Source organism: Pleurodeles waltl, chromosome 9, assembly GCF_031143425.1.
Source record: "Pleurodeles waltl isolate 20211129_DDA chromosome 9, aPleWal1.hap1.20221129, whole genome shotgun sequence".
Taxonomy (NCBI): domain Eukaryota; kingdom Metazoa; phylum Chordata; class Amphibia; order Caudata; family Salamandridae; genus Pleurodeles; species Pleurodeles waltl.
This window is the reverse complement of record NC_090448.1, coordinates 708,516,615-708,542,771: the sequence shown is the minus strand read 5'-3', so window position 1 is coordinate 708,542,771 and position 26,157 is coordinate 708,516,615. Positions and strand designations below refer to the sequence as shown.

The 26,157-nt window shown below is 42.4% G+C and overlaps 1 protein-coding gene across 2 annotated transcripts in view; it reads right to left on the bottom strand.

Annotated features, from left to right (window-relative positions):
• RCE1 (Ras converting CAAX endopeptidase 1) overlaps nt 1-26,157 on the bottom strand; it is a 252,205-nt gene that overhangs the window by 95,833 nt on the left and 130,215 nt on the right. For both annotated transcript variants that reach the window (XM_069207817.1, XM_069207818.1), the window contains 2 exons: nt 17,873-17,951; nt 3,613-3,780 (listed from right to left, as the gene is read on the bottom strand). In XM_069207817.1, coding sequence (XP_069063918.1) covers nt 3,613-3,780; nt 17,873-17,951 — 247 coding nt within the window. The remainder of the gene's footprint in view (nt 1-3,612; nt 3,781-17,872; nt 17,952-26,157) is intronic.

The following is a 26,157-nucleotide window of genomic DNA, read 5'->3' as shown; positions in this document are numbered from 1 at the left end:
ATCCAATGCACCCCACTCCAGTCTACCCCACTCCAGTCCAATCCAACCCACCCAATTCAATCCACCCCACGCAACCCCATTTCAATCTAACCAACCCACTCCAATCTAATCCAGTCTACTCCAATCCACCCGACTGTACCCCAATCCAATCCAACCCACCCCAGTTCAGTCCACCCCACTCCAATCCAATATATCCAGCCCAAACCACTATGATCCAGCTCACTCCAATCCAACCCACTCCCATACAATCCACTCCACTCCACTCCAGTCCATTTCACTCCTGTTGAGTCACCCCACCCCCACTCCAATCCAGTCCAACCCATCCTAACCTAATCCACCCCAACCCAATCCAATCCACCACATCCCAACCTAATCAACCACAACTGAACCGACCCCACCCCATTTCAATCTACCCCACCCCATCCAATCCACCCTACTCAAATCTACCCCACTCCACTCTAATCCAATGTACTCCAATCCACCAACTACCCCAATCCAATCCACATCATCCCAGTTCAGTCCACCCCACTCCACTTCAATCTATCCAGACCACCTCGCTCCAATCCAGCCCACCCCACCCCACCCTACTCCAATCCAATCTAATCTAATCTAATCCACTCCAGTCCAGTCTAATTTCATCAACCCCACTGTGGGCTAATCTAATCCACCCCACTCCACTCCACTCCACACCATCCCACTTCAATTCACCCCGCTCCAAACCACCCCAATATAATCCACCTCACCCCACATCCTATCACTCCAATCTAATCCACCCACCCCAATCCAATCTGATCTACACCACTCAATTCCACCCCAATCCAATGCACCTCACCCCATTTTAATCCACCCAACTCCAATCCAATCCAATCCACCCTATCCAGTCTGCCCAAACCAATCCACCCCATACAATCCACTCCACTCCTCTCAATCCACCCCACTCTACCCTAATCCAATCCACCCTACTCTCCTCCAACCCAATCCACCTCGCTACCTCAATCCACTCCAACCCACCCACCCTATTCCACTTCACAACACTGCACTCCACGACACTCTCTGGCACAGAACTACTGAAATCTACTCCCTTCTTTTCAACTCTACAACACTTTACTCCCCCAAGTCCACTCTATGACACCCTACTCCAACAAATATGCTCTCTGACACTCTTCTCCCCCTGTCCACTCTACGACACTAAACACCTCTAACCTTTAGCCATGCTGAACAGCAGCAACGCTGGTGTACAACGCAGCAAAAACACACCACCAAAGCCAGTAGCTCTTATGTAGGTGAGACGTATTGGCTTTGCCAATGTTTGTTTTCTGGACGCCACAGAAAAATAAAGAAATAAATACATACATACATACCCTGCACCCAAGGCAAAAACTCAGTTGGTTTGGAGATCTTTAGTTGTTGTTTTTCCAATAACAAATTCCCACCCAGGGGTTTTGTATTTGAAAAACAAAAAGCTTTGTAAAGTTAAGTGAACGGCTGTCAAAACCGACAGTGGCCATCCACCAAACATTTTGTACCTCAACAGGAATTGGACGGTTGGAAGCAACTCAATAACACACATGAACACTATCAAACTCTTTTTGATTTCCTGGTATGCTGTTATTTTTCATAGCCAATGACCTTTAAAGCATGATTACTTTAAACATTCTCATTCAAATTTTGTTTCTAATTTAGAAAACAATAGGCTACGTTGGACTGTGAGTACCTCTACCCCGAGTGAAATGTGACTAGTGTCTCATCACAAAGTTTTGGAGAGACTGACAGATAATAATACCTTACTCAGATGAAGGGGTACAAGCCTTTTCTTTCCTACATGTCTACTGACCATCAAGTTAAATATGTGGTTTGATACTCAACCATAAACGTAACTTTGTGGGTTTCTATTTGAACCATTTTCCAAATAAGAGGATCTCCCCTTTGATCTAGCACAGAGGTAAAGTTCCATTAGCTGATATTGGTTGCCCAGTTCCAAACCTGTTCGAACCATTTCTGCAAGGCCTATGATTCCGGATATAGTACATTACCATATGCTCAACCTATCGGAATTTTGATTTTGCAAAGCAGTCGGAGCAGTAAATACTGGTCTCCTGTTGAACTTTTTCTCGTCCTGTCTCCTCCCCCCAACACACTGACCCAGTATGCCTCATTATCTGCACATTAGAACTTAGGGTTTTGACTGATGATTATGTTTTTTTAAACATTTTTATTAGCAGATATATTGCATTATGACAAGTATATGAATAGTACGATCCACAACTATACTTCTGCATATATTTACTTTTTAGTTTCAAATTGATCAGTTAACAACAACAATCTGATAATCATCAGTCTCTCTCTCCTCCCTCTCCCCCCTCCTTCTGGAGTCAGTTCTATCGTGTTGGAAAAGTGGTTCTACTATTGAGTCCAAATTTCCATTTCAATCACAAGTAATTTATTGTAACTGATATTTTCATGTTATGTAGGTTGGTCAGTGAGGAGGGAGTATTCCTGCGTTGCTAAGGGGGTGGGAGGTTTTCGACGTGTAGTTGTGGCGCTAACCCACAATCTTTTATACTGTCCACTAGTGCCTTCAATGCCCTTGCTATTTCTAATGGTCTCAACCCTCTCTTGGCTTCTCTGAGTAGGGAGTTTCCTTCACAGGTTGCACACTTCTCTAGTTCCCTACCCCAGTTATCTAGGGTTGACTGATGCATTTTGATGCCATAAAACAATCATTGTTGTGGGGGCATACCAGCTGACCTTCTTCTAATGGGTTTTTGGATGTTTAGAACACTCTGGGCCTGGTTTAGGTCTTTGGGGAGGAAAATACTTTGTCACAAACATAACATATTCTGTTCGCCATATTACGATCACATTATCTCCTATAGGAATCGTAATGCGGCAGATGGGATATCTGTCACATTTGTGACACAGTATTCCCTCGGCCAAGACCTAAATTACTCCCTTTGTACTTTTTGGGAAGTTGTTCAGATGCATCAGCTCAAACCTAATACGTTGTAAACCACATACATTCAGGCCCCCTTGAGAAATGATGGCAATGACAGGGAAATCACAGCTTGCTTGACTTACTGTAGCAATTTCCGGAGGGGGTGAGAGGAGGGTATTAGAGACATAGCCACACTGTGCAGACTATGGCACAAACACATCCAAGGAAAACAGTTTTCCTTCTGAAATTTACCACCGTACAATAGATTTACAGAACATTCTGAAATGTATCACCCTATTTTGTGTACTATGTGTGCTGACAGACCTTTTGCTTTTATAAACATCTTCACTTTCTGCTCCACAATTTTGCCGCTTTAAAGTAAGAGAGGCATTTTAAACATGGATGTATGTTTTGCTATTAACAGAATGCAAACCTGATTGAAGAGCAATGCAGCATGGTATATCATCTGGGGGCCACATTGAAATCATGAACATTAGGCAGGGTTTTCACATGCTACATTTATTATGCTTCCAGTACTGAGGTTTTTAGGCACATGGAGAGTATGTTTGCCCCAATCACACAATGTTGGTCTGCTAACAAAACCAATGAAAGACCCCCAAGTCCACTGATGATGAAATTCTGAATTGACAGCTCACAGAATTTCACATTTCACTTACCAATCCCAAAGAAGAGGGGACAGGTGAATATGGCTGTACTCAGGCCAGTGCATGGAACAAGCATGGGCAGCATGCAGGCACGAAACACCAGCTCTTCTGTCAGTGGTGCAATAACTTGGTTACGAAGCCAACGCATGTCTGTTAAGCACAGGATCCAAAACCGGGGGTCTAAACCAGGAGAAATCCAGATAACAGAGCATGAAACAGAACTGCAGAACATGCGATGTCTTCTTTATTTGTTTAATTTACTTAAATTAGGAAAACATATTCTTAACAATAACAAAACATGAATAGCAAATGAGAACTGATCATCAATGAAATGCAAATAGAAGATTATGTAATCTGATCAGAAAAAAGGGTAAACAGACCCGTTGTCAGTACCATGCTCTATTGCTAATTGCGGACGCACGGGGCAGGCCAAGACCACAATGACCCAAAGCTACTCAATATTAACAGATTTTTAAACAAACAGTGAGTTGCAGCAGATATGCTAATATGAGAATATTCTAATGATTTGCGTATACATACTAATGAGAAAAATGACATTTGAAAACGAATAAATGAAAATAACGTGTAATGTGCAAAATGTGCCCACGGGGAGTGGTCACCATCTGTGTTAACAGTACTGAGGTAATGTGAAATTTGTATGAAATATGTAATAATATGCCATAACTGATGATATAACCAATGTTTTATGATGCTTCGTATCTTTAACTTAGCCGAACTAGAGGCCTAGTCGGCGCTGGGCCTTGCTTGCTTAAACGTAGAGACGCGATGAGCTGCAGAGGACTGAAACTGGAGAAAAAGACCGTGAACTGTACAGAGTTCAGAGATGAGCTCTGCTAGAATTTTCTGTAATGTACCAGCGGACAGGAGACGATCAGAACAAATTGATACAATTATGTGTAGAGTAGGCTAAATGTACTTTTCCAGGATCTGAACAATAGCGGCACTGACTAAGAGACAGTGAGCAACAATTTTGTAACCTGAACAGCCGGATGATGTTCTCATCGATGGAGGGACCAATCATATTAATGGAACTTGATGCTTGTACCGACGCAGAAAAGTGGTAAAGAAAAACTATAGGTTAGAGTCATAACCCCTGATAAGGTTGACCAATTAGCAAATTGTGGGACGGACTGAGAGACCCTAATAAAAAGTCATGACACAAGAAGGGAAATCAGAGTGGAGAGGCGAAAGTTGATGGCGTCAGGAGACGCTGTCCGAAGTGCTGAAATTTGGGCTTGCTCCCTGTGAGCCCGAGCCTTGCTGATGACTGATCACCTGGAGACGAAGACTGACTCGTTGCTGATCTATTTTGGATAGGTAGCTATAAATGATTGACTGACTAATGTGTGCTTTTTCCTTCTAGGTACCAACTGCGCTGTTTAAAATGTTTTTCTCTTAGTTAGATATTTTTCCAAATTAATGATTTTTGACCAAATTGTTTTTCGCATGAAGACCCACATGCTGATGCTAATCTGAGATAGGTGGGCTGACAAGGGCAACTAAATGGTGACTTTGACTTTTGGTTGACTGGCTCGCATTGCTGAATTAATCAATGTTTATGAAATTGCCAACTCCGATTGATGATTGTTTTGCTTATTAATAAATCTTGATGAATTATTGCTCATGATGCTAATAAAGTTTGATTAACCATGGATTCATTGAATAAAGGTTTTGAATAGAATTGTAACTAATAGGGAATAAAATGAACCAACCTTCTTGAGAGTGATGGTATTTTCTTATTAGACTAGGTTTTTTTGGTGTTATATTTTTTGTCGGGATTATTGTTGATGTTTCTCTGGTCAGCACTTAGCTAGGATACTCTATGCGATCCAAAAGATTAATCGACCTATACGCGTTCCCTTGTAAGTTTACTTAGTAAGGACAAAGCGCGCTAGCAGTTTTTGGTAGCAGCTTGATGGTTAGTTCCCTTAGGGAACTAGTTAGGTGGTGAGTAGAGGTTATGGTGGTAGTTTAAAAGTCGAGTATAGTTGTTCAAATTTTTATGAGGTTTGAATTTTGTTTTTCTAAAATGGCAATGGTAGCAAAGATGATGTTCCCTTAAGCCCAGAAATGACTTTCCCAGATCCTGGATCCCATGGGTAAGATAGAGTATGTTCTCTGCATATTCTGAAATAGTATGAGAGTAGTAGATTGCGCTTGCACAGGCTTAAGCAGATTGCAGGTGAATTGTGATGTATGTGAGTTAAAGTAAGGGGCCTGCGTACTCCAGTTTAGGGTTAGTAGGAGTGCGAGTACTCCAAAAGTGTGAGAGTAGGGAAGTCGTCGAACTTCACATGTGTGTGGCGCTTTGTGCTAAAAAATTGTCCACGTGGTTGTTGGTGATGTACGGACCCTTCATGGTCTAAGACTCCGGAGTATATTGACAAGTGTAGGAGACACTTGGGTATATGTTGTAATCTGTCTGGTTTAGTAGGTTGATCGGGCGTGGTCAACACATCGGAGTGAATGTTAGATGAATAAAAGAAGCTTTGACTGAGATTTGATGAGTTCTATGTGCACCAGGACAGACCCAGAGATCAGTTGAGAGTAAAGTTTGCGGGTCGAATTTTACTTGCAAACATGGGGGACTGAGAAAGCGGAATAGCTAAGGAGCTAGAAAGTGCCATTAATGAAAATCCGTAAGGTCCCTGAAGCGATTATGTCCCTTCTTGTAGTAAACCAGCAGGTTTGTTTTAGTTATTATTTGGTGAAAACGCTCGCAATAAAATTGCATTAGTTGAGTGGAACTGAGCTGAGGATGATGAGCCTAAAGACTTTGTCAGCTGCTGTGAGTCAGTGTGACGTGTGTGTGTGCCGCGCTGGTTGGTTAGTGAAAAGAGCCGCAACCGGATTGGCATCCGTCCGCGAGAGGCAACTGGTTGAGGAAACGGGTGAAGGGAATCTTGGGCGTAAAAGTCATTCCATTTATTGAATTTATAGTACACAAAACAGGCAAGATTAAGTTTTTCAAGGCATTAAAGAGTGTGGTGAGAGGTGATTCATACATTAAAGCGTCAGCGGGGAACCAATTCCCCCGGAGGATTCTCCGGCGCATCTTGTGATGACGGAAAAGGGCATTGCTTTGTGTCTTTGGTTGAAGCAATGGAGTAAACTGACTAAGAATCAACGGACATTAGCTTTTCCAGAGCATGGAACATTCAATTTGAAAGTTTTGGATCAGTTGCGATTATCACTGTATGACATGAGACCGGCACAGTTTGAGGCTTTAGCAGTTTGGGAGCTAGTGGCCAGACAGCAGCAAGAGCTGAAGTTCAACAGAAGAATAAAAAAGATAGAAAAGTCACTAGCCGAAGCTAGGTAGGATTGGGAGCAAAAGAGATGGAGAATGGCAATTATGAAGGAGATTAAATTGTTCTCCGCAATCGCAGAGAGTTATGGGTCAGATAAGGGGGACAATGACAAAGAAGAAGAAAGTGAGGGAAAGAAGAAAAGAAAGAAGTCTTATGTAGATGATGAGTCTGATGTTGAGGACCTCATTACACAGTTGTTGAGAGATAGACCTCCACCTATGATGACTTATGCAGGGGGTCCAGGGACTAGTGCTACAGCCCTTTCTGCTACTCCTGGGACATCCCAGGGAGCTGCGGGTGCTGTACAAGCAGAAAGAGGACAGTTACCAGGGGCAGTACAGAGCACACCAGTGCAGGAACGAGTGTAGTAGCTCAGGCGCAGGTACATACACCATCAGTAACAGGGATTTACCCAGGTGTGCCTGTTCTTGAGACTGTTTCAAATATTGTAGTGCAGAGGGAGCATGGGTTCCCGCAGCCAATGTTGGTACAAACTGATCTGACTCCAATGTTATTGCCACCGGCACAGACACAGAGTATGCCGAAGTTTAACCAGTTGACAGGGACTTCAGTAGATCTCGCACCAGTTATGAATCATACAATGGGAGTACCACTCACACAGGGTGCAGGTGCTAGAGCAGCCCCAGATGCAATATCGCTACTTATCACTGTTGGTCCAGCTGTACCTTTATATGCCCAGAAGAAAGCAGAAGTAGGAGGACAGGCAGAGATGTCACAGAGTTTGGTAAGAAGGGGAGTGGGAGACTCAGTGCATTCAACATCATGTTCAGGAACTTGTCCGGGTGAGCACAAATCTCCTGCAGGATTTAGTCCTCTTGTGACATTGCCAGATGCATCAAATGTCTCTAATGCAAATCAGAGTTTGAGACTTTTGACACCACAAGCCTTGGGAACGGGGGCACAACAGCTGCCCGTGACTAATGCCAGTAACATCTCATTACAAGGGTTAACAGCTCAGCAGTTAACTAGTTGCCAGGATAGTCTGAATTCATCACAAGGTGCATCCAAAGGGGAAGATCAGTTAAACCGAGTGGGACTGAATATCGAAGCAAATGAGTTGGTTGAGCGAACAATGGGATTGCATAGGTTAGTGTCCTTCACTGAAGAAGAGTTGTGCCCAAGGATTACAAAAGAAGTAGGGAAAATACACCAGAAGCTAGCGGAAGTAGCAGAGAAGCATGACATTGATCTTAAGATGACAAAACATTTGAGACGAAGTTACAGATTAGATTTTGAGGCAAAAGATTTTGAACACACAAGATCAGCGGGAATGAAAGCACATTTGAGGGACTTGCTGCAGAGTGCGCAGATTTGGGGAGCATTAGAGAAGTGGGAAGGCAGATGGGCAAGGAAAAAAGAGAAACGAAAAAGAGATTCTCAAGATGAAACGGAGTGAGCAGAGGAAGGGGAAGCAGTTAAAATGCTAACAATGAAAGAGATTCCAGGGGGGCAGTTTGTTCATGTCCCATGGCACTGAAGTGACATTTTGTCTTTTACAAATGATTATCCCAAATTGAGAGAGAAGCAAGTTGAATGGTATTAGCAGACTGAGAGGTTTGTGAAACTCTCTAAATGTCTGTGGGAAGACTTGAATACTTTGTTCGAGATAGTTGTGCCATCTTATTTGTGGGTCGAGTGTAAGAGGGCAGTAGACTGGCCAACAAGTGAACCTTAAAGGAACAAAGTTACAGGCGCACCGTCACCTGAGGTAATGGAAAATTATTATAAGATGATTGAGTTTCTGAAAACTAGAATTTCTCCAAAAAACATTGATTGGCAGATGATTGACAGGACAGTTGAGGAAACTAAAGAGTCAATACACACTTATTATGAAAGATTGCTAAAGGCTTTCAAGGAGTACAGTGGCAAGGAAGCGGTCGAACCGAAAGACATGTTGCATTTTGTATTCAGATTAGTTGAAGGGTTGAGACCTGAAGTAGGGCAAATGATGAAGAATCATTTGATTTGCTGGCAGGCGAAGCCGATTGATGAGGTGTTGCAGTATGCTAAATATTGTAGCAATGAGATTGAGTTGAAGCAAAAGAAGCTGAAGGAAAAGGCAATGGTGATGTAGTCTAAGGCAACACAATCAGGAGTGCAAGGAGCTTTAGTGCCGCCGATGCCGCTGCAGCAGAAAGCTGTCATGTTTCAGCCTCAAGTGAGGGGTAGAGGACGTGGTATGGATGTGATGCGTGGTCCAGATCTAAGTACTGTGGTTGTTCAGAATGACATGCAGGGCATGAAAAGGATGTTGCCATGTCATTTGTGTGGAAACGTGGGACCCTGGAAGCGGGAGTGCCCATTGATGGTGCAGGAAGGAAAGGTTCAGCAAAGCGATGTTGGTACAGTTCAAACTGTAAGAGTCCCCAGAATAAAGGGCCCAGTCCCAAATGCTCATAATCGAGGTCAGAATTTCTTGCCTGCACCACAGATGCAGGTGCCTCGAGCACAAATTACTTCATTGACGCCAGTACAGCAGCAGATTCCTATGGTGCCTAGACAGCAAATGCACATACCCTAAGCCCCGATGGAGCAGCAACGGGTTATGCTTACTCAACAGGTCACAGGTCAGAGACCAGATAACAGTAACAATACAGTACACCAGTTCCCATTTCACAGTGAGGATGAAATAAACGATGAATGGATAAGTGACAGTTCGGATGAAGGAGCTTATATTCTTGCCGCTTCCCTAGAGGTAGATCAGAGAGGGCCTTTTGTGAAGGGAAAGGTAATGGGACATAAGGTCTCGTTCTTGGTTGATACTGGAGCCACGCACTCCACAGTGAGGAGTGTGGAAGTACCAGATTTACCTCTTTCCGGAAGGACAGTTCAGGTTGTGAGGGTGGAGAATAGGCAGTTAACTAATCCCATTACAGAACCAGTGCAAATTGAAATCGGAAATTATTTGGGACTGGACAGATTTGCTGTATGCGATTCAAGTCCCGTATCTTTATTGGGCAGAGACTTACTGTGCAAGACCAATTGTTCCATAAATTGTACAGATGCAGGGATAGAAGTCCAGACAAACAGTGAGGATGAGGAGGAGCAGGCGTCAGCCATGGTTTTTAATGATGCATTCGAAGATTGAGATTTTTCCAATGTTCACACTGAAACAGTTGCATGCAGACTTGCAGGCAACAGTAAAGGAAAAAGTGTGGGATTTGACAGGGAAAGAAGTGGGATTAATCAAAGGAGTGGAACCAATTAAAATCACTTTGAAGCCAAATGTTGAGTTCCAGAAACTTCCACAGTATAACATGACGCAGGATGTGATGATGAAAGTGGCGCAGATAATTGGAGATTTCCCGAAGCAGGGAGTTCTAAGGGAAGTATTGAGCAGCCCATGTAATTCACCGATAATGGGTTTGAAAAAGCCTTGAGGGAAAGTGCGAATTGTGCAGGATTTGCGAAAAGTGAATGACATGGTGGTTAAGTGTTGTCCGATTGTGCCTGATCCAGCAGAGATACTGTTTCAGATTCCATGCGAGGCAGAGAGGTTCACTGTAGTCGATCTGTCACAAGCTTCCTTTTCAGTGCCACTTCATGAGGATAGTCAGTTTCTTTTCAGTTTCAAATTCCTAGATAAAGTCTACAGCTGGTGCAGGCTTCCACAAGGGTATACGGAGTCACCATCCTTGTTCAATTAGATTTTGAAAAATAATTTGGAGTCGTTAGAACTGCCTTGTCAATCGACTCTAGTGCAGTACATTGATGACTTATTGATTGCATCCAGAACAAGGGACGACTGTAAGCATGACTCAATTGCCCTGTTGAATCATTTGGGAGAGTTTGGACACAAGGTTTCACTAGCAAAGTTGCAGTACTGTCAGAAGTCTGTTAAATATTTCAGTCATCAAATTGAGAAAGGGCTGAGAAGAATCTACCGGGAAAGGATTACAATGATTCTGCAGAGAAATCCTCTGACTTGCCAGAAGGATGTGCGCATGTTTTTGGGAATGGTAGGGTATTGTAGACAATGGATTCCGAATTTTGCTGAGATAGCAAAACCCCTACAGCAGTTGACACACAAAGAAGTTACAGATCCTATTAGTTTAGATGAGAATCAGATGAAGGCTTTCACTGAATTGAGAGAGAGTTTGTGCAAAGCTCCAGCGTTGGGAATGCCTGATTACACAAAGCCTTTCACATTGTGTTGTCATGTATGTGATGCTTGTTCTTTGTCTGTTTTGACACAGGTCCATGGAGGTGCTTATCACCCAGTAGCTTATTTTTTAGCTACCTTGGACCTGGTTGCAGCAGCTTTACCAGGTTGTCTGCGAGCAGTAGCCGCAGTTGGACAAAGCTTTTCCCAATGTGAAGGGGTAGTCATGGGATACCCAGTGACGGTAATGGTACCACATTCTGTTGAAATCTTACTGACGAGAATAAAAACACATTTGACGGGGGCCAGACTGACAAGGTATGAGACGAGCATATTGGGAGCTCCAAGTGTAACCTTGAAAAGATGTACTGTGTTGAATCCAGCAACGTTATTGCCAAGTGATACTGCTGAAATTGAAAAAGAGGAGGACATAGAACATGATTGTCTTGAAGTGAAAGAACTATGTACAAAACCTAGACCGGATATCAGAGATACTCGATTAGAAGAAAATGATCAAATTGTTTTTGTCGATGGTTCATACCTCAGAAATGGAACAGGCACATTGAGGGCAGGATATGCTGTATGTACAAATACAGGAACCCTGGAAGCATCTTGGCTTCCCGGTGTATATCCAGCACAAGTGGCAGAATTAGTAGGTCTTACTAGAGCATGCTATGTTTCTACCAGGCTGCGAGTGACAATATACACGGATAATCAATATGGATTTGGAATTGTTCATGATTTTGGTCAATTGTGGTTGCAAAGAGGGTATCTGAGGAGGGTCAGATGGCATTGCCGAATTGTCTGTTGTCTCAGATGGCTCTGTATTACCATGGTCAGGCACATATTGGAAGGGATGCCATGATTAGGTTGTTCAAAGTTGATTGGTTCAATCCGAAATTTGGACAAGCAGCTGAAGCAGTGTGTCACAGATGTGTAATCTGTCAGCAACTAAATGTGGGAAAAGGGCCGGTGGTAAATTTGAGCCACATTGGAAGAGCAGGAGGACCATTCAGCAGAATGCAGTTGGATTTCATTGAGATGCCTGCATGTGGTAAATTAAAGTACGTATTGGTGATTGTCTGTGTGTTTAGTCATTGGATTGAAGCATAACCCACACGCAGAAATGACAGTCTCACAGTTGCAAAGCTACTCTTTGGAGAACTGATACCAAGGTTCGGATTTCCGATCTCTTTAGAATCAGATAGGGGAACACACTTCAATAACGAAGTGATTAAGATCTTATGTGCAGCACATTGAACAGAAACTTCACTGCAACTATTGTCCAGAGGCATTAGGACTTGTAGAACAAATGAATGGTACAATTAAGTCAAGAATTGCAAAAATGTGCGCAGCTACAAATCTGAAATGGCCGGATGCATTGCCTCTAGTGCTGATGTCAATGAGAAATATACCTGACAGAAAGACAGGATTGTCCCCACATGAGATTCTTAAGGGGAGAGCAATGAGATTGCCAGCAATACAAGCCAATGCTCTTGTCAATATTACAGATGATATGGTGTTGGACTACTGCAAGGGTCTAACTGATGTGGTTCGATCTTTTTCTTAGCAGGTAGAAGCCGTTATTCTGCCACCTATCCATGACCCAGGCCACAATCTAAGAGCGGGAGATTGGGTCGTGATCAAAAAGGATGTGCACAAGACTTGCCTAGAGCCACGTTGGAGAGGTCCATACCAAGTGGTGCTGACAAGCACAACAGCTGTGAAGGGTGCACGATTGCCTAACTGGATACATGCGAGCCATACAAAGAAAGTGGTGAGTCCTCAGGATCATGAAGAAGTGTTGCTGAGAACGCCAGAGCCGGAGCAGGTTGAGCCAGATGTGGATCCAGAATTGGCGGAAGAAGGATCAATAACCCCAGTAAGAGACGAAGGTGTGGAAAATCCAGAGGTAAATCGAGAAATCAATACAGCAGAAGTGACGAGAGATCCATGCACAGGAGAGGTTCTCACAAAAACAAAGAGTGCTGAAACGCAAGGAGATCAAGTGCCAGAACCTGAGGGGGAAAGAGTTGAGACAGGCCAAAGCAAAGGTGATCTGACTCCTCCTGAACCCGTTGCAGGTCCATTAAGAGAAGGCACTTCAGACAAGGTGAAAGAGAAAAGTCCGATCTTGAAGAGATTGTTGATAGAAGGAGTGAGAAAAGGAGATCATTGGCCAGAGTCTCAAATAGGCAAGAAAAAGGACTTGGTAATAAATGAGACAACAGCGGAAGAATTAGACACCACAAAGAAAGCTGAATTGAGTGATGGAGAACTAACAGGAGAAAGGAGGTTGAAAAGAAAGAGAGAGGCAAGTCGAAAATACGTGGGACCAGAGTGGGCATTCGCAGCAACATGTGATTGGCAAAATGAGTTTATGTCCTTTTGTTTTGATAGAGAAGTTCCGAATCAGTATTTTGATGCAACCTGAAGGAGAAAATCAAATAAACTGAATTGCTGACCTAAAACAAAAGAAATTGAGATTATTAATTTACCGGAAAAGACATTAAAAGCCTGATATGACATTGAAAACCTGGAGATGACCAGCTGCTAACCAAATTCAACAAAAGGAGTAAAGGGGTCCTGTTGTGTGAAGTTGAAGTGTAGAGAAAAGAAGTATATTTTTGATTTTTTTGATTTTGTGTTGCATATTAATTAAGAGTTAAAATTCTGCTTTCTGATTCTTTACAGATCATGGCTAGACTAGATAATAACGTTAGGCATATTAGGTATTGTAGACATTTGAGTGTAGGCATGGCGATCATGTGTGGGATATTGTTTATAATGATGATTGTGGGAATGCCAATTCATGAAGTGAGAGAAGCAAAGGTTACACCTGCTCATGAGACTACTACACTAACAGCTATAGAGAAGTTTAAACTAGATGAGCAATATTTGCATGATTATACTAATGCAAGAGGAGAGTTGTCTTTTAACGTCTTTTATAGTTTATTGAGTGAATATTTGGAAATGATGGATGAAAGGGATTGTCTAGTGTGTATGCAAATACCTTCCTCTGTTGAAGAAGGGGTCACTTATCATAGTCTACCTCTGACTTACGGAATAACTTGCAGTTTGCTACTAACTCGCTTCTATAATCAAGAGTATATATTTAGTATTTCTATTCAAATTATGACCTAGTGTTTTCTTTTGTTCCTGTAATTATATTGGTTAGAGGATTCTTTGAGCCTACACAGACTTTTGGCACAGCTTATGTGCATCGTAACAGATTGACTTGCTTATTAACACCTATGAAAAAGAGTTTTATTGGGCATACGGACGACAGGAGAAAAGCACTAAAAGGAAAATTAGAAAAAGGGTTAGAGAAGAGAACTTACAAGAATGATTATGCTTGCAATGCTATTAAAACACAAGGGAAATTAGCCTTAGATGCTTTACATGTAGGGAAGCTTTGTATGTATATAGGCCAAAATCACACACTGACACTATTTGTGGGAACGAGTGAGTGTAGTCATGTGTTTTTGTTTCAGAGTAAGTGGACATTCATGTTGAGTGGTGCGGACCCTGCGATTCCTGGAATGTACTATATTTGTGGACTTAATGCTTATTACCGACTCCCTAAACGATGCTATGGGACATGTTACTTGGGAATAGTTTTTCCTAAGATTTATCAAATAGATGATTTCAAAAAGATACCGAAAATGACTGAGTTACACCAAAAGAGACAAAGGAGAGAGACAGCCTCTGCAATAGTGGGGGATATTTTTGGAGCAGTAATTCCTTCGTTAGGAGTTATATTGAACGCAAATAAGATTCGAAAGCTGTCAACTATAGTAGATAATATGTTAACTAACTTTACAGGGGCTATACTTTTACTAAACACTGAATTAGCTGCGGATAGGGCTATGATGCATCAAAATAGGCTTGCTTTAGACATAATATTGGCGAAAGAGGGAGGAGTCTGCAAAATGATTAACGAGAGGCACTGTTGTTCTTATATACCTGAGAATGAGAAGGAGATAAAAGATTTGCTTACTAGTTTAACTAATGCAAGTAAAGATTTGAAGGAGCTGAAAGAACCAGGAGTGTGGGAAAAGGTTGGAAATGGGTTTGTCACAATAGCTAATTGGTTTAGTCAAATTTGGAGTGGGATTATGTGGAAAATTGTTCAGGAAATAGTGATTGTGATCATTGCTATATTAGGATTTTGGGGGGCATGTAAATTATGGCACAAAATTAAATTGAGAAGGGCTAAAAATAATCAGAGGAGTGAAAAACAACCCAGAAGAAGAATCTATAGTGAAAATGTGAACAGAAGAGATCAAAATGTGGCTGAGAGTAATTTGTAATGATTGACAAAAGGAAGGTGTGATGACATATTTAGTCATCCGAGGAGGGACAGTTGCAGCAGATATGCTAATATGAGAATATTCTAATGATTTGCGTATACATACTAATGAGAAAAATGACATTTAAAAACTAGTAAATGAAAATAACGTGTAATGTGCAAAATGTGCCCACGGGGAGTGGTCACCATCTGTGTTAACAGGACTGAGATAATGTGAAATTTGTATGAAATATGTAATAATATGACATAACTGATGATATAACCTATGTTTTATGATGCTTTGTATCTTTAACTTAGCTGAACTAGAGGCCTGGTCGGCGCTGGGCCTTGCTTGCTTAAACGTGGAGACGCGATGAGCCGCAGAGGACTGAAACTAGAGAAAAACACTGTGAACTGTACAGAGTTCAGAGATGAGCTCTGCTAGAATTTTCTGCAATGCACCAGCGGACAGGAGACGATCAGAACAAATTGATACAATTATGTGTAGAGTAGGCTAAATGTACTTTCCCAAGATCTGAACAATAGAGGCACTGACTAAGAGAACGTGAGCAACAATTCTGTTACCTGAACAGCCGGATGATGTTCTCATCGATGGAGGGACCAATCATTTTAATGGAACTTGATGCTTTTACTGACGCAGACAAGTGGTAAACAAAAACTATAGGTTAGAGTCATAACCCCTGATAAGGTTGACCAATAAACAAATTGTGGGACGGACTGAGAGACCATAATAAAAAGTCCTGACACAAGAAGCGAAATCAGAGTGGAGAGCGAAAGTTGATGACGTCAGGAGACACTGTCCGAAGTGCTGAAATCTGGGCTTGCTCCCTGTGAGCCCGAGCCTTGTTGATGACTGATGACCTGGAGACGAAGACTGACTCGTTGCTGATCTATCTTGAATAGGTAGTTATAAATGATTGACTGACTAATGTGTGCTTTTTCCTTCTAGGTACCAACTGCGCTGTTTAAAATGTTTTTCTCTTAGTTAGATATTTTTTCCAAATTAATGATTTTTGACTAAATTGTTTTTCGTGTGAAGACCCACATCCTGATGCTAATCTGAGATAAGTAGGCTGACAAGGGCAACTAAATGGTGACTTTGACTTTTGACTGACTGACTCGCATTGCTGAATTAATCCATGTTTATGAAATTGCCAACTTCGACTGAGGATTGTTTTTCTTATTAAGAAATCTTGATGAATTATTGCTCATGATGCTAATAAAGTTTGATTAACCATGGATTCATTGAATAAAGGTTTTGAATAGAATTGTAAATAATAGGGAATAAAAGAAACTAACCTTCTTGAGAGTGATGGTATTTTCTTATTAGACTAGGTTTTTGGTGTTATATGTTTGGTCGGGATTACTGTTGATGTTTCTCTGGTCACCACTTAGCTAGGATACTCTATGCGATCCAAAAGATTCATCGACGACCTATATGCGTCCCCTTGTAAGTTTACTTACTAAGGACAAGGCATGCTAGCAAGTGCTAGATGACAACCTTTTCTTAAATAATGAACTTGTATTACCGCACAGCAAATCATGCGCATGAACATTGTCAAACGTTTTTCTGGCCCCCAGTCTGCAAATGTCTCATGTACAGTCGGTAAAAATTCCTATTTACATTCAGTAAAATCTGCAAACAAAAATGAGGTTGTGTTGTGGACAAATATCCAGCATGTTTCATTGTGCCAATATCTGGTGGAATATCGCTCCTCGTCCCAACAATGTGTTTGTTTCAACATACATAAATAAGCAGCAATAGGTCTATAATACATATCATCACATTGATGTTAAGGCAAGTCCAAAAGCCTAGTAGACAGCAACTCAAAAGAATGCACCGCCAGTGAATGATCAAAAGGAATAATACAGCTGACCACCAATTTTCAACTTCCCTAAAATTATACCTGTGTCATCAAAATGATCCACCTGAAAATTCTAGAAGAGAATACGTTATCATTATTCTTGGATGTCTTTCCTCTAATGGCTATTCATCTCGCTACTGATAACTTTCCTAGGTGCAGGAACTCTGCATACTAACACTATTCCAAAATCAGCTTCGGAGGTCACGGGAACACCTACTGAATAAGAGTGTAATTTTCACAGTCCTTGAGCTTTGCAATGTTAAAAACGAATTGTATAATGCTGACAGAGTAGCAGCAGAGTCTCTAAGAAAAGTGGAAACAGGCCAGATAGGAAAAGGGGAAATCAGCACATCTGCATGGTCAGAACTCGATTTGTTGCACGTAAGTAGTGCAAGAGATGCACAACTCTTTTATCCATATACAACACAATATATATCTTCTTTGAAGGGGGAGGGAGTTGAAATTCTTGATAAGTTTTTAGGATTTGTGTACACTTATGTGTTGCCTAAATGAATGAAAACGGGAGCACATCCACTAACACTGTGCAAAGGACCATATCAAGCAACAAAATCATGAGGGATTTATGAGACCCAGGCCATACAGCACGTCAGAGGCTTCAGCATTGCAATCAAGCACTTACCCAACCCAACCTTGAGTCCGTCAATGAAATCCCACGGGCAATCCACAGCCAACTGGATCAGAGGACCGAGGAACAAAATCTGCCAAATACACAAAGAAAGAATTGATGTACATTTTTATGTAACTCAAACACTTACTCAGTAAAACTAGTGGGACAAAGTAAAGCAAAACAGAATTGTGAACAATACGTTTTCTTACTGTAAGAGTGTGGAGTATTATTATTATTCAACTAGCAAATCTAGTGTGATTTCTGGCAAGGACAAGCTTTTAAACAGCCAAGCGGTCTGGCTCTTATATAGTACAGGCTTCCAGAAGTGGCCTCACCAACCACTAGCTGTTTCAATGATTGGTTATATTAGCCCATACCCAGACCAGCTTCCACAGCTGGCCCAAGTCTAGCAGCAACTCCTCCATACTACTCAAAGGAAAGTGGAGTATTGTGTGGGGCTTAGTCCTCACCATGTAATACTCTCACAATATCCCAGAGATAGTCGTTGGATTCACAATAGTAAATCCTTAGCTCAGTCCTGGTAGTGTGGAACAGATAAGTCAGGTTTTACTTAGAGGAACATATGTTAAGCATTTCACAGCACAAACATGGACAATAGGTAACTGACAACCTGAAAGAAATCTGACACCGATTAATAAAAATAAGGCTTATTTTTAAATTAATTTAGACAACAAAACTAACAGCATAGGGTTGGGAGAACCAGCGATATCAATTGTAGAAGCAAAAGAAAATCACTGCAGGAATGGCATTTAAATGTTACATTAAAGTCAAAGAGAAAATGTCATATGTTGCAAAAATACACTTACAGGATAGGTTGCATGGAATCCTTGGCGGTTACGCTAGTGCAGTCCCTAAGACCAGATCACAACAGTCAAAGCAGTTTTACCTGGCCCGTGGAGTCCAGGTGCAGAGGTGTCGTGACTGTATGTGGTGCTGAATGGGACACGTTGATGTCAATGGAAGGGATGCCACTGGTGACAAACATCCACTTGAAGGTCGAGCTGTGGGGGCCCCCTGCAGGGTTAAGGTTGTGCAGGCCCTGGGGCTAGGTCACAAAAGTCAGTTCACTTCTACCTGGTACGTGGGGTCTGGGTGCAGAGTTGTCCTGCTGTCCATGGAGCTGGACGGGGCCATCTCTGGTGCCAATTTTACCACTGGCACGAAAATGCTGACAAGGAGATGCAAAATCTCAGCTGGGGCTGGGTTGCAGATGCCAGATGCAGGTTGCACGTTGTGGCCTGCACCTGCAGCATTGAGATGAAGGAGTTAGTTACCGGGCTGCTAACCAACAAGCCTTAGCAGCGATAAAGGTGCAGGAATCCTTTGGGAAATTACCAGAGTCCGAGTGAGTGAGCTAGCGGCATGAAACTTGGAGGCTGGCTGGATACAACTCCCAGAAGACACTGGACCACCTGGTTTTCGACAATCCCACAGCGGGAATGATGGTCGGTGAAACTTCGTATCTTGTAGTCGTTTTTACTTGCAATTTGCAGGAGAACTAGTTCCACTAGTCCAAGGGAGACAGAAGGTGCTTTGGGCTTCCACAGGTGTCCCCCTAGTCGGAAGTGATGAGTTTCAACCAAGGCGGAAGGTCGATCACATAGTTCTCAGTCTGTTGCCTCAGGAACAGAGTTTCCCTCTTTTGCTTTGCAGCAGTGGGCAAAACCGGTTGTCGGTGATGCAGAGCTTCTTCTGGTCCTTCTTTGAAGTTGGCCAGTCAGATCTGAGGTGCTGGTGTCAGGGGAGGGGAAGTCCCTTAAATCCTAGATTTAGGGGAGTTAGGGGTGTGGAGACAAGTGGCCAATGGGCAGCTAGCTCCTACAGCTAATCTGCCCCTAAGGAGACCACATCCGGTGGGACAGGTAACCTTTAACTACCCAGGACCCTCTATTCTACCACAATTGAGATGGCAGACACAAAACATTTTGTGCACAGACCAGGCTGCTCACCCTAGAGGTGTGGTCACCCTGCAGAGGGTTTGCACAGTCCTGCAAATCTAATTTCCCACCTGTCCATGATTAAATGTGCCTAGGGGGGGGGGGTTGTTTCCTCACAGGAGGACAGTGCTACCAGGGGTGGTGAAGCCTTTGAAGCTCACCTCCCTGATGGCTCTAATCACTAGCCCAGCTGTGGGAAGGGAGATGTGACCTTCTTCCTGTCTCAGCTTGTTGTTCTGACCTCTGGGAGCACCCAGACTGCCTGGCAGGATGTCAGAACTCAGTCCTTTCCCGCACCAAGTGCGGGAAAAAGCACAGGCTGCTCGGCCAGAGCATAAAGGTGGCAAACAGGTGGGCAACCTGCCTTCTGGGAGCATGACAGCTGTTCCTTGACACGTGAATCATGTTGGGGGAGAGAAGGTAAGTTGTTTGACACAAAACTTGCATATCTGGAGGAACCATAATGGAGCTAGCAGCCCTGGTCAACCAGGGCTTAAGTCCCATGTTATCCTACAGACCGACCTGCATTTATAGTGTACTTTAATGGAAAGGACACTATACAGACACAGAAGCTCATGCTTATATGTCTGCACCTTAAATATAATAGACTGTGCCTCCTTAGGGGTGTATGACATATATGTAAGGCAGTGCATGGGACTGTGCCACTCTTGGTGAGGACATAGTCGAACTCAAGTAGTTTGCATAGCACTGGCAGGCCTGCCACCAGTTCTTTGGGAGGGTCATCCAGGGTGGCACAAACTTATGATGCAGTCCTAGAGACTAGTTTGCTACTTATGCCCTGGGTACCATTTACTAGGGCCTTATAACGGGGTAAAGTCTTGCCAATCAGTTTAACACCAAGTCAACATAATTTAGGGAGAGAGTACAGGCACTGGGGCCTGAATAGCAGGCTTCCAGTCTACTAACATACACATCAGCATTTGGGGCAAAATGTAGTGGGTCATAATACATTTAGGGACACTTTCCTACACTACTTAAGGGTCAGTACTGCTCCTCGGAGTAAAGGTATGCATAGTGCGGTGCACAGCACTACTACTGTTGAGTACATTGCCACTAACAGTGTGAACTTCAGCATGGTGGGGCATAAGTGGATGGACCACATCCTTGTTTCCAGTCTACATTAACATGAGTGCACAGTCTCAGTATGGGTTTTAATGAGAAGGAAGTCTTCAATGCTGTTCAGAGTGCCACACGGCCTGGTCCTTAATAGTACAGGTGGGGGTTTATTTGGGACAGATGGGTGCAATTAAGGTAGTCTGCTTCAAATCACCAGATTAGTCAGTGGTAGGAGCACACCACAGCCACACAGAGCCGAGGATCTTTTGAGCAGAAGCTAAAGAACAAATGAAGGTGCTGTTAGTCCTACGAATGTGCTGTGCATGTGATACTACAGACATGCCTCTGCTAGTGCTGTGAAGATTCACCTGATTCAGGAAAAGCCAATGTGTGCAGGAATTACAGGAAAAGCTCATAGGGTGGATTAGGAAAGATGCAGTGGTACGAACCAGGTGTGCGAAACATGTCTGTGTGGACTGGAATTTGGCATATTATGGTATAAAGAGTGAAGGAGATTAGTACAGGTCTCTAAGTGGGACTACTTGACCACCAGTGTAAAAAGTAAATGCAAAAAATGTAAACATTCACAAAAGTCTGTGGGTCGTTGCAAAATTCAAACAAGCTATGGCTGCATGAGGCAGGCCTAAAAAAGAAAATCAGTGGCTTAAAGAGGATCAACCAAAAGTCTGCTCTCAGTTCACAGCTCTGAATTAAGAACTTTGGAGGTGGCATATCTGATAAAAAATACCACGAATGGGAATGCACTGAAGGAGCTACGTGGAGAAGAAAGAAGGAAACAAGCATAATATTAAGCATATTGCGCATATATATATATAACCCCGCACATTTTTTTAGGATAGTATTTGTGATTATAATATTTGGGGAAGGAAACACGTAAATGTAATAAAAGTGTAACAGTTGTGCAATGATCTATTTAGTAAGTATGACTCACTGTTCTTTCCTTCTAAGAAACTGCCCAATTAAGTACAGTTTGGTGATCTTATCTTTAAATTGTCTGTCTAGGGAAGTTGCATTAATTGGAGATCCAGTCCAGTAAAATGTTATTGACAGCATTGGTATGTAAAGATCTTTTTCAGTAAAATTGTGGATATTGTTTTCTTTTGTGTTATAAAGGTCTGTCTTCCGGAATGTTTATTTGGCTTTGCTGTAAATGGAGAGTCCGATGAAGTTCTGGTCCTGTGAGTGTGAGGAATACATCGTCTGTGCTTAAGGTCTCTGTGCTCTACGTGGTTGTGTGCATTTGATGCACCCGAGAAGACCAAACCTTCAGATCTTTCAAAGAATAAATCAATAAACTAGTGCTTAACTCTCACCCTGCCAACTCCACTTCTGATGCCAACATCCTTCTGAATGACTTCAACATTTTCTTTTTCGAAAACTATCTGAACATCCATGCCCCAACTAAAACATTTAAGTGCAAGACAAAATCTTCATCAACCTGGTACTGTGTAAATCTTGCTAACAATAAACACTCCATTTTCAAACAGGGAAAAAGATGGAAAGTAACAGAACGCTTGAAGACCCATGACCCTGAAGTTCCTCCGAGCAACTTACAGACAGCTCTTCACATCAGGTGCAGTCAATGAAGCCACAACATAAGAAGATTACTCTTCAAGGCAATCAAGCACTGCATCAACCCCTTGCTTGAATTCTCCTATCCCAAAACATACAGACATGACCACCACCAACAACCTCTTCTTTAGTGAAAACAATAATTAGATCTAACAGCACATTGACAACACCAAGTCTGCCCTTCTCAACACCCACACACCCTTTTCACAGAATACTGTAATGGTCTTAAAAACCCTATCTCTTGCATACATGCCAACAAACTCAACTCTCTCCAAGCCAATTCCTATGAAGATGATTTAAAACACTCATGTTTCGTAAAAACTTTCACTTTCACTCAATGCGTCTTCCCAGACTCTCACAACACAGGCCAGATCCCTCCCACATCTAAAGAAACCTAAACTAGACACTGATGACCTTGACAGCTACCAGTCCATCACTCACCCTTCATCAGCAAAGTCATCAAAAGGCAGTCTGGACCAAACTCCAAGATCACACCAATGCTAACCATCTTCTCAATGACTACCAATCTGGCTTCAGATCATGCTACAGCATGGAGAACATTACTTTATACATTTTAGACAGCCGCCCGACCACAGATGACACCTGCCTCCTGATATTGCTAGACCTCTTACCTCCCTTCAACACGGTCAAAAATTCCATCCTCATTCATAACCTGGATTCACTGGTAATGTTCTTCTCTGGTTCTCCTCCAACTTTTCCTGTCAACACCACTTCAGTCACACTGGCAACTCCAGATCGTAAAAGATCCTTATCATCTGCGGAGCCCAGAGCTCCTTACTGTTCACCACCATCTTCATCCTGGGGTCTATAGCCACATATAACAGCATCAAATTTCACTAGTATGCTGCAATACATAGCTCTACTTGAAAATCTACTCTGCTCCAGACATCCAACGCCTCAAGCACTGCCTCCAAGTCATCCACACCTGGATGTGCAGCACCCACCTGAAGCTCAACCCCCACCCCCCACCAAGACAGAATTATAATTTGCCCAGTACAATATGCAACAAACAGTACGAATCTGGCTCAATAACATAAACCTAAGCCAGTGTATAAGAAAGATGGCACTTTGAAAAATACCCTCCAAATCATACGCCAGTACGGGTACCCACAAATTCAGAGCTGTAGAAATTCCCTCTGCTCCTAAACTCTATATCTTGTGCCAATTTCAGAAATACATAGGCTTCCTTGATACCAGTTTTTCACTCTGCCTATTTAGCTATAAGAATTGATCTATGCTTTGTACTCAATTAAAAACCACTATTAGGTGCAGCTCAGTTGTTTGATCCCGGTACCTTGCGTTCTTAGAGAACCTACAAAGCCTATATATCCCCACAACCAGAAGGGCATAGCAAGCGTAATGGTATAACGCTTTTGTCAATCTGCCATTGTGACACAAAGTTACAGATGAAAATGTTGTCACAATTGTCAGTTTTTTCCTACTCATTTGAAATATTTATTTTTTCAATTGTTATTTTTCTCAGTAAAACCTTGAGGGATCTACCCATATGCCCCATTGCTGAATTTGGAATCTTGTCTTCTTTTAAAAAATGTATAGCTTTTCTGGATCACCCATAGGTTTCTTACTGGTTTCGACCACAAACTGGAAGCAGGTTGAGAGCACAAAAAGGGAAAATAGGCTACCTTTAGAAAAATTGTTAAACTGTGGTACAAAATAGGTTTTTATGATTCAGCTCTGCATGTTCCTGAAAGCTGAGAAGATGGTGATTTTAGTACAGCAAACCGTTTGTGAGTGCGATTTTTAAGGAAAACAACAGACACTTTTCTCTGGAGTACTTTTTTCCTACTTTTCCCAAAAAATCAAAATGTTGCTATTTTACCAATTTTCTCAGTCCCCTCCAAAGGGATCCATACACTCGGGCATCCTTAAGAATCCCCAGGCCTAAACACAAACTACCCCAAATAGCCAAAAGAGGTCTCAGCACTGGAGGGGGGGAAAGGCCTATCAGTGAAAGGGTTAATGACTCGTCTCTAAATCCCACTCATCTACTTCTATTTCTAAATTGGTGGTGAATGCTTGAGATCTGTGAGGATACTGCCAGAGCTGTCAACTTTGGAATCGGTGAACCAGGTTCATGTTAGCAAGGGCTCACCATCCTGAGATTCTGGGCAAATCCCCGTACTAAAAAATGAATGTGTCCTTGTGTAACGTAACTGGTGGTCATGCAAGTGCTCAAATACCTTCGCTCTTACGCTATATAAAAAAACTTTACTTTTACCCGACTTCCACTAACCTTAGGTTCCGGAGTTGTGTTACTTGCTTCAGCACCTCCTCTGGTGTAGAAAGCGCTAGGTAAATGCAATTACAAATATTATCTGTTTTGCCCTCAAACATGCATCATTATTTCCACTACTATGACAACCACAAGGCAACTCTGTTATGACTTGCAGTATGTTCTGGAATTTCAGCAATGAAACGCTCTAGGTGCCCTGAAATAATAACATGGCTCGATGTGTATCAGTAGAGTGTTAAAGCAAATCCCTCTTCCTGGTAAGGTAGTGCAGGAGTTAACATATCTACTGCACAAATGTGTTTCCGGTGCAGATTCTCAACCTTAAATCTCTAAAGGGTGAGCTCAGTTTCATATAAGATCAAGGTTGATAAAATTACTACCACTGAGACTAGCAAAAACATTTGCATTGGTAGCCTCAGAGTAATTCACTTCAAATGTACTGTACATATGCTATCTTATCAGCAATGTTATAGTCCACTGTGGTAAACAAAGGTCATCAAATCTATACAATATGGAGGTCTAAGTGTTGAACAAAAAGGTTCTTCAGAAAAGCTTGCAATAGATTAGTGTGTTCTCAACAACCCAAGTCAACAGTGTAACCTGCAAAAAACAAAGTGTGTGCGTCTGTGCTCCATTTTTTTTAGGCATTTAATACAGAATGAACTCAACTCCAAGGTAAGGCAAAGATAACCTGTGAACGCAACAATACAATGAGCAGTTTGTTATGTTTAAAATTTGAGGTTTGGAGGGCTAAAGCTATTGTCCAGGATTACATGATAGTCAGTCACAAGGCAAATCTGGGATTAGAACCAAGAGTTGCAGGTTCAAATGCCAAAATGAGTATCTTTGAATATGTTTGAAAACAAACCCCCTTATTTTTAACTGGAAGGCAGGACACAGGAGCCTGTGGCTAATTAACGGAGGATGTGTACAATTACAAAGAGCTCCACTGGCTCCCAATCCACAAACGAGCACCCTTAAAACGTCTCACGCTCATATACAAAGCCTTTCACCACATTAGCCCCATGCACCTAACAATCGCATAAGCTTATACAAACCTACCAGACCCTGACCGATCTGTCAATAATGACTGCGAAATCTCATAAGGCAATTCCTGCCAGAAATGCAGGCTGTTTACATATCACTTGCATATAGGGGTGTAGCTTTCATTGATGCGGCAGGTGCAGTGCACTGGGGTCAAAAGGCCTTAGGGGCCATTAAACCATGAATATTGCTGTATTTTACAATTTAACCAGCAGCCAGGGGGAACATTTTCTTCCCTGCACTAGGCCCACTACACACTACCTACGCTACTGCTTGTATACTTCATCTTGATTCCGTAGGAACTTAGGGCCAGATGTAGGTAGGTTTAAAATTGCAACTTGCAATTTGAG